This window comes from Aristolochia californica, unplaced genomic scaffold (assembly GCF_029961685.1).
Source record: "Aristolochia californica isolate CCGP_79_NKW_82.1479 unplaced genomic scaffold, dmAriCali1.0.hap1 SCAF_15, whole genome shotgun sequence".
Lineage (NCBI taxonomy): Eukaryota > Viridiplantae > Streptophyta > Magnoliopsida > Piperales > Aristolochiaceae > Aristolochia > Aristolochia californica.
Window position 1 is genome coordinate 3,491,223 of NW_027181826.1, and position 10,211 is coordinate 3,501,433.

The 10,211-nt window shown below is 36.0% G+C and overlaps 1 protein-coding gene across 1 annotated transcript; it reads left to right on the top strand.

The window, feature by feature from the left end:
* Positions 1-5,929: 5,929 nt before the first annotated feature.
* LOC137952167 (exopolygalacturonase-like) lies at positions 5,930-9,987 on the top strand. Its single transcript, XM_068799237.1, has 8 exons — positions 5,930-5,965; positions 6,564-6,796; positions 7,895-7,975; positions 8,071-8,158; positions 8,485-8,700; positions 8,782-9,087; positions 9,162-9,680; positions 9,760-9,987. The coding sequence occupies exons 1-8, from the start codon at positions 5,930-5,932 to the stop codon at positions 9,985-9,987; spliced, it is 1,707 nt and encodes a 568-aa protein (XP_068655338.1).
* The last annotated feature ends 224 nt before the right edge of the window (positions 9,988-10,211 follow it).

Genomic DNA, 10,211 nt, shown 5'->3' on the forward strand with positions numbered 1-10,211 from the left:
AAAAATGTTAGAAGCACCTAGAATCATTCATCCATGTTTTCAAAGTCAAATTAGTTGAACTGGTACTAGAATGATTAATCAGCATCTACTATGATCGATCATCTAGAAATGCACAAGTCAATGATTGATCAATGAAAACATTGACTTTTGCATATAAGCAAAAAATAACTAGTTTAGCTTGAATGACGTATAAATGCCCCCATCAAACTTCCCATTGAGAGGTAAATGAGAATTTATTGGCATATTCTTAAGCCTTTATTCTCAAATCCTTAAAAAACTTCTCAAAGTGCTATTGAGAGAAAAAATGAACATATATTTTTTAAATTTCCATACACTCTTCTCTATTCATCTCCTTTGCATCTGCATTAGACAAGATCCTACATTTTCATTGTGCTACAAAGTTGGAGGCTTGAATTTCTCAAGGAGAAGGTACTCTCCAAGTGTCAAAGTGTGTAAGTTGGTTTATCCTTTCTTTGTAATTTTATTTTGAGAAAGGTTCATCTAGAACTTATTAAAACAAATAGAAAGGATCTAACTAGAGTTAGAATCTAGCCAATCTCTTAAGGAAATTGATTGTAACAACATGCATTTGAACTACACGTGGCTTAAAGAGAACTTAAATCTCTTTGATGTAAATTCCGGCTATTAGAGCAAAAATAATGGAATTTTCTAAGCACATGTTCTTGGACGGTGAATATTAATAAGGAAATATCAATAACAAAAATAAATTGTGTTATCATTGTGGTGTATGAATGTTTTACAATGAAATTGTTTGTTGGCATGTTTTCTATTTCCACGCCTCAATTAAAATTTTAATTTGTAATCCACAATTCACCCCCCCCCCCCCCCCCCCCCCCCCCCTCTTGAGAAGCCACCTAGTCTATCACTATCTTCAAAAGAATGTGATATAGTGGATAGTGGAAGAAACAACTACAGTTGGTAGCCCCATGGATGAGCAAGCGATAGTGCAGTCTATCCTCGAGCATAAATCTAGCTACATCAACGAGTTTGGTTCAGGAGAGCCACATCTTCCCAAGACATCTTGAGGATCTTCTACTCATGCATCACAACTTGAGGAGTTGTCCCAAACTTAGGAGGAATTACAAAGTATACTATCTGAGCATGATGAGAATCGTCAATTTATTTCTTACTTGTACATTTTTATACACATTAAATATTTATAAATTAATTAATTTTGTTTTATTATGATTTTAGTTCCATCTAGCAAACATTTACCTATATTAGGGCAACAAAATCTTTGTAGCAATGGGATTGCAATTGATTTTCTGCTCCCACTTTCTCCCACTGAAGCTACAGTATGCAATGAATAGAGGAATTTTTAGAGGCAACTCACATTTTGGTTAAATCTCTACATTGAACCAAAAAAGAAACAAAATCTAAAATATAAGCAGCACAAGGGATAAACTTATGTGTGAAGTTATGTCAGCTTGGAAGGCAATTATTCTAATCGTTGGACTGCGTGTTCAAATAATTTTCCTAGAATATTTGAGATAATATAGGTCACTTATTTCTGAGTGACTCCGATGATTTCTACAACTGAATTGAGTTGCAGAGAAGACTCCATCTCCAAATGAGTATTTTAGAGAAAGGAGTTTTTAAGTCAGCTGGAGACTTAGAACGTAACCTAAAATTTTTTGTCCTGGGAGAAACATAGCCAATGAAAACCTCGAGACGATAAATTCTTCCGATCCTACAAACGAAAAATAACGGGGAGAAGAACCTACACTAGAATTCTAGACCAATAACAATCTTAACACTCTTTGAAAACAATTAATTCATGTCTCCATAATAGTTCTAAATGTAGGATTATCCATATCATGAATTTCTAAAAAACGTAAATGAAACCCATGAAGAACGTTTTTTAGAAATTCATAATATGGATAATCCTACATCTGGTATCAGAGCAAGTATTATCTTCTACGTATTACAATTGTCTCCTTTGAATGAGAACCTTATGTGACACATTTCTTTATGAACGAACTTTTGTAATGCTCATTCAGGATCACCTTATATTGTCATTCTCTAAACTTTATGTATACAACCAAATAAGAGAATACACAAATGAACTTAATGGAATTTTCCATTAACATATTGTTATACAAACATAAAGGGAATCTTAATTACTTAAATTACTTAATAGAACTAAGTCTCATATGTTCAACATGTCCCTTATAAGCAACGAGTGGTTGTCGGTTTCAACCTGGCTCTGATACCAAATGTACTATTACTCATATCATGAATTTCTCAAAAACGTAAATGAAACTCATGTAAAACGTACCTCCTGACATGGCATCAATTTTCGACGAAATAGAGTGTGGCGTCTATCGTCTCTGACGAACAGAGTGTCTCGGCTATCATAGAGGCTCATCGATGGCAACGTTAAGAATTACCTCTGCTAGACCAGACCATTTCTTATAGTTCTCCTTTCCACCTCAATATAATTTTCTCTATTCAGGGGAAAAATAGAGGAATCAAAGTTGGGGACAAACAAAGTTTGAAAAATTGCAAAATAGACAACAAGCTTACTAAACGAATAATGAAGCCAAAATTTTTGAATATTTACCCATGTAAATAATTCAAATAAATAAATCAGCGTGTCATTATAATCTTTCTTGTGGACTTAGATTATATCACATGCGATTTATGTCTTTTTATTATGGAAGCCAAAAATGTGTTTGTAAATGAATATTCTAGGCCAATGGGCAACTAGAAAAAAAATTAAATATTTCTTTCCCATCCATATTAATCAATTAAATATAAAACTTACCATATGGGATTAAATTATTATAACTCCATGATTAATCATAATTTTTTATGTCATTAACTTTATGTGACTAAACTTAATGTCACTACATATTTGCATAATTAAGAATGTTGTGGCAATTACTCAATTATTGAAACGTATACCCAAAATAAGACATAAAAATAATTGACTAAAATTAATGTCAATTATTAATTCCTCATATTTAGGTCAACTTAAAATATGCATAAAAATGAAGTATGCATAAAACTTAAATAATTTTTCACAATTGAAAAACCAACTAAATATGCATAAAATACAACTATATATGTGCATGCACAATTATTTGATTCATATGAATTGAAATTACATAAAAACAAATACTTAAATTTTAAATATATATCAAATGTGTATCTGTCATAGTTCTAAATGTAGGATTATCCATATCATGAATTTCTCAAAAACGTAAATGATACTGATAATCTTTCATGTGGTATTATTATCTTCCACGTATTATAATTGTCTCCTTTGAATGAGAACCTTATGTGACACACTTCTTTATGAACGAACTTTCATAATGCTCATTCAGGATCACCTTATATTGTCATTCTCTAAACTTTATGTATACAACCAAATAAGAGAATACACAAATGAACTTAATGGAGTTTTCCATTGACAAATTGTTATACAAACATAAAGGGAATCTCAATTACATAAATTCTTTAATAAAATTGAGTCTCATATGTTTAACATGTTCCTTATAAGCAATGGGTGGTCATCGGTTACAACCTGGCTCTGATACCAAATGTAGTATTACTCATATCATGAATTTCTCAAAAACGTAAATAAAACTCATGTAAAATGTACCTCCTGACACGGCGTCAATTTTTTGTGAAATAGAGTATGGCGTCTATTGTCTCCGGCGAACAGAGTGTCTCGATGGCTTCCAACGTCTGCCCCACTGCGGGACTTCGGCCTCTATCGTCCGACGGCAATGTCGGTTGGCTTCACAGCGCCAGGAGAAGACTCCATCTCCAAATGACTACAGAAAAGAATCTTTAAGTCAGTTGGAGACTCGGAACGTAACCTAAAAAAAATTGTCCAAGGAGAAACATAGCCAATGAAAACTTAGAGACGATAAATTCTTCCGATCATTTAAACAAAAATAACGGGGAGAAGAGTATTACTTACACTAGAATTCTCGACTAATAACAATCTTAACACTCTTTGAAAACAATTAATTCACATCTCCTTAATAGTTCTAAATGTAAGATTATCTATATCATGAATTTCATTTACGTTTTTCAGAAATTCATGATATTGATAATCCTAGATCTGGTATCAGAGCAAGTATTATCTTCCACGAATTAAAATTGTCTCCTTTGAATGAGAACCTTATGTGACCCACTTCTTTATGAAGGAACTTTCATAATGCTCATTCAGGATCACCTTATATTGTCATTCTCTAAACTTTATGTATACAACCAAATAAGAGAAGACACAAATAAACTTAATAGAGTTTTCTATTGATAAATTGTTATACAAACATAAAGGGAATCTCAATTACATAAATTCTTTAATAGAACTGAGTCTCATATGTTTACCATGTTCCTTATAAACAACGGGTGGTCGTCGGTTACAACCTAACTCTGATACCAAATGTAGTATTACTCATATTATGAATTTATAAAAAATATAAATGAAACTCATGTAAAACGTACATCCTGACATGGCATCAATTTTCGATGAAATAGAGTGTGGCATCTATCGTCTCCGACGAACAGAGTGTCTCTGTGGCTTCCAACGTCAGACTTTGGACTTTGTCCGATGGCAATGGTGGTTGGCTTCACAGTGCCAAGAGAAAACTCCATCTCCAAATGACTACAGAAAGGAGTCTTTAAGTTAGCTGGAGACTCGGTACCTAAAAAATTTCGTCCTAGGAGAGACGTAGACAATGAAAACCTGGAGACGATAAATTCTTCTGATCCTTCAAATGAAAAATAACGGGGACAATCACCTTATATTGTCATTCTCTAAACTTTATATATACAACCAAATAAGAAAAGACACAAATGAACTTAATGGATTTTTCCATTGATAAATTGTTATACAAACATAAAAAGAGAATCTCAATTTCATAAATTCTTTAATAGAACTGAGTCTCATACGTTTAACATGTTCCTTATAAGTAATGGGTGGTCATCGGTTCCAACCTAGTTCTGATACCAAATGTAGTATTACTCATATCACGAATTTCTCAAAAACATAAATGAAACTCATGTAAAACGTACCTCTTGATATGGCGTCAATTTTCGGCAAAATAGAATGCGGGGTGTATCATCTCCGACGAACAGAGTGTCTCGTCTATCGCAGAGGCTTGTCGATGGCAATGTTAAGGCTTACTTCTGCTAGACCAGACCCTTTCTTAAAGTTCTCCTTTCCACCTCAATATAATTTTCTCCATTCAGGGAAAAAATAGAGGAATCAATGTTGGGGACAAATAAAGTTTGAAGAACTTCAAAATAGACCAGAAGCTTACTAAACATGTAATGAAGCCAATTTTTTGAATATTTACCCATGTAAATAATTCAAACAAATAAATCAGTGTGTCATTATAATCTTTCCTGTGGGCTTAGATTATAATAGATGTGATTTATGTCTTTTTATGATGGGAGCCAGAAATGTGTTTATAAAGGAATATTCTAGGCCTGTGGCCAACTAGGAAAAAAGTTTAAATATTTCTTACCCATCCTGATTAATCACTTAAATATAATATTTACCCTATGGGGGTTAAATTATTATATCTCCATGATTAATCACAATATTTAATGTCATTAACTTTATGTGACTAAACTTAATGTCACTAGATATTTGCATAATTAAAAATGTTGTGGCAATGTACCCAAAATATGACATAAAATTAATGTCTATTATTAATTCCTTATATTTAGGTCAACTTAAAATATGCATAAAATTGAAGTATGCATAAAACCTAAATAATATTTTTCACAATTGAAAAATCAACTAAATATGTATAGGATACAACTATATATGTGCATGCACAATTATTTAATTCATCTGAATTGAAATTGCATAAAAACAGATACTTAAATTTGAAATATATATCAAATTTGTATCCAACAATATCACACAAAGGCTGATGGCCTAATGGTTACTGGTGCCAGAGTCGTTTCTAGCGCATGGGTTCGAATCCCCGTTAGCGCAAAAATTGATTTTGAGAACTGAGTCGGCTCGGTCCTCTCTTGGGTAAGTCACTTCAACCCGTCTGAGTCGACTCCTTATTTAAATGAAATTTTGACCTCTATCGGACGTCGTCTTGGACTGTAACCTAAGAAATTTCTTAATGTCACTAGATATTTGCATAATTAAGAATTTTTTGGTAATTACTCAATTATTCAAAATGTCAATTATAAATTCCTTATATTTAAATTAACTTAAAATGATGCATAAAACCTAAATATTTTTTTTATCAATTAAAAAATCAACTAAATATACATAGGTAGGGGTGGCTTCGAACCGAGCCGGCTCATGAGCGGCTTGAGTTCGGATCGGTTCGATTCGTCTCGATCTCAAGCCAAGCACAAGCTCCGAAATCGGCTCGTTTAAATTAATGAGTCGAGCTCGACCGAAGCTAGGTTCGGTTCGTCGGCTCGCAAGCTGGCTCGAGGTGAGTCGGGATCGGGAGCTGGGGGGGGGGGGGGGGGGTGTGGACTTTTCCTCTCCTCGTCATCGCCGAGCCCCTCCCGTTGGTGGTTGTCGCCGCCTCTAACACCGTTGATAGCTGCTCACCGGCCGCCTTTGTGGCCGTCCGTTCGATTTCTTCCTCTCCTCAATGTCGCCTTTGTTTTTGTCGTCGTCGTCACAGCCGTCATCCCCGACGACAAGTCCTTCCCGGTGCCGTAACCACCTTCCCTCCGCGTCGTCTCAGCAAAAAACCAAAACCAGTAAGTTCAAGGGAGAAATTAGGGGAGAAATAATCTCCACCCTCCCCAGCGCGAAGATAATTTCGCACGGGTGAGATCATAAAGTAAAAAAAAAAAAAAATTCCTTAAACTCTCCTTCCTCATAGCTCTTGAACAAATTAAAAACACATTTTATAGAAATAAGTTTCGATGAACTATTAGTATCTCATGTTTTTTGTAAATATTTTTCTAATTGAAAATTCTTATTAAAAAATCATATAATTTTCTAAGTAAGATTTTCCTGCCAAGAAGGGGTAGAAAACTGTATAGAAAATTTTTCAATAAGTATTTAACAATTGATGTTGTATTACTTTTAGCATGAAGTAATTTTCATTGCAATTTTGTGTTTGACATTTTATTAGATTAAAAATGTATCGATAAGTATTATAATATAATAGATTGATTATTAATTTTTATTTATTTCCCTAGAAGAGGCAATAAGAGGTCCATTTAACTTTCCTAAGAAAAATTTAAAATATTTCTTGTAATTTTCTAATAAATCACTAATAATAATAGGATTTTATTTAAAGGATTTATAGTTTTTACTTGGGTGATTGTAAATTGATATTAATATTTTATTTAATTTTGTTGTGTTTGATTATTGTATGGAGTTTATTCATAATGTTGTGCAGTGTATCGAGTGTTTAGACTATTTTATGGAGTGTATAAATAATTTCATGGAGTGTTTATGGAATGTATAGACAATTTTATGGAGTGTTTAGAGGGTGTTTATGCAGGTATTATGTATATAGATTATACCCAATTTTATGTAGAGGTCATGTCGAATTTTATATAGGTATTATATATATAGATTATGCTCAATTTTAAGTAGAGGTCATGCCCAATCTTATACATGTATTATATATATAGGTTATGCCCAATTTTATGTAAAATGTATACATAATTTTATATATATTTTTTGAAAATTTTTAAATGTATATTGAAACTCGAGCTCGGTTAAAAATTTTGGGCTCGAGACAAGGTTCGGGCTTGGCTCGATGCCATCCCTTGCACAGGATACAACTATATATGTGCATGCACAATTATTTAATTTATATGAAAAACAGATTCTTAAAATTTTAATTATTTATTAAAAGTGGGTCCTGTAATTCTACGTAAAGTCATATGGCCTTATGGTTATTGTCACTAGGGGAATTTTCTGTTCTCGGGTTCGAATCCCCGCTGGCGCAAAACACATTTTGAGAACCAAATCTGCTCGGTCCTCTCTCAGGCGAGCCGACTCGTCCAATCGGTCCGAGTCGACTCGTGATTTAAATAAAACTTAACTATCTAAGTTTAAAATTTTTTTTTTTAATTTCTGGGCAGCTTGGAGGTCGTCTTCAACCTCCAGCCACGGGCTGCGCAGTGGGGTGGGGGGGGGGGAGGGGGAGGGGGGCGCTCAATAGTTTACACCGTAGCCCCCCCCCCCCCGACGTACGGCGCCGAGGCGAGACGCCGATTGGCTTCACAGCGCCGGGAGAAGACTCCATCTCCAAATGAGTAGTTTAGAGAAAGGAGTTTTAACTCAGCTGGAGACTCGATCCTTCAAACGAAAATAACGGGGAGAAGAGTACTACCTACACTAGAATTCTAGACTAATAACAATCCTATTAATTCACGTCTCCTAGTTCTAAATTGCTGTAAAACTGTGTTTGTTGATCTTGAAATTATAAAAACCTGGAGATTTCGGTCTCTGTAAGTTCTCATTTCATTTTCTGCCCGACTTTCTGTTGAAAACAGGGAGCATTTGATCTCTGCAAGTTCTCATTTCATTTTCTGTCCGACTTTCTGTTGCTTCTCTCTAAGCCGAACGAAGACATGGGTTCACGCTCATTTCTGTGTTCATTTTGTTTTCTGATTGTATTCAATTGGGTTGCTGGACAAGGAACTGCACAAAGAATATTCAATATTGTGCAATTTGGAGCCATTGCCGATGGGATAACTGAGAGCAGCGACGTAAGACAGAGTTCTCACCCTTAAATTTGCATGATAGATCTATACTAGAGAAATATCTGAGACGTAGTTTTGTTGTTGCAGGCGGTGATGAGTGCCTGGAAGGCTGCGTGTGAGTGGGAAGGAACGAGTCAGGTATTCATCCCTGCGGGAACGTTCCTGGTCGGCCCCGTGATGCTGAAAGGGCCATGTAGCTATCCCATGATATTGCAGGTCGACGGGACGGTCACAGCTCCCGATCTCGACGTTTTCAGCGACAAGGATTGGTTTGAATTTAAGCGCGTCGACGGGTTAACGATCACAGGTAGCGGACTATTCAATGGACAAGGTGCTCGAGCTTGGCCGTACAACCGCTGCTCCTCGGGAACGACATGTCAGCCTCTTCCCTCTGTAAGTTCCCCAACTGATTCTGCTATAAATGAATCCAACAAAACGACATGAACATGTTTGCTCGTTCTTTACAGTCTTTTAGATTAAGCTCTGTCACCAATGGCGTAATCCGAGGGATATCATCGATCGACAGCAAGTACTTCCACATGGTCATAGACAACTGCAGGAACATAAACGTTGAAGCGGTGAGGATTTCAGCACCTTCAAACAGTCCCAACACAGATGGAATTCACCTTGGACATTCCAGCGGTATCAGGATTTACAGTTCAGTCATCGGCACCGGGGATGATTGTGTTTCTATAGGACCAGGCAGCTCTGACATCTCTATCTCCGGCATCTTCTGCGGCCCAGGCCACGGCATTAGCGTTGGTAGTCTGGGAAGGAACTCCAACGAAGGTGACGTGACGGGTTTGACTGTAAGGAACTGCACCTTCACCGGCACAGCCAACGGCGTCCGTATCAAGAGCTGGCCTAGTTCTCCTTCTTACAGCTCTGCGACCCATTTCATTTATGAAGATCTGACCATGAACAATGTCCGCAACCCCATCCACATAGACCAAGACTATTGTCCTCACGAATCTTGTAACCCAATGGTACTTTCAGCTAAACAACCCATCGTTTATCTCAACATTTGACGTTAATTCTGATTCTGTTTTCTTTGATGATTTGCAGTCTCCGTCCCTTGTTAGGATAAGTGATATTTTATTCAGTAACATCAGAGGCACCTCGGCGTCAAAAGTGGCGGTGAAACTGTCTTGCAGTGCTGCAGTGCCATGCCGCGGCGTGAGGCTCAGTAACATCAGATTGACTTACTATGGGGGAGATGGAACCTCCATCTCCAGTTGCTCCAATGTGCTAGGACAATCTTCTGGCTATCAAGTCCCACCTTCTTGCCTCTAGTTTTCTAATTGTTCTTCTTTTCGAATTAATTCTTTGAGGGGGATTTACCCTTAATGGATCTTCAGTCATATAGACAGTTTTTTCTTTTTTTTCTTTTTTTTTGGGTACCGATCAATTACAGTAAAATATATATTTAGTTGTTTGTTCTCTTTCTCGGGATTTGTCGAGATCAATATTTCTGTAAAGATTTACTTGACCAGAGACGGAAAGGTTGATTGCTCGGG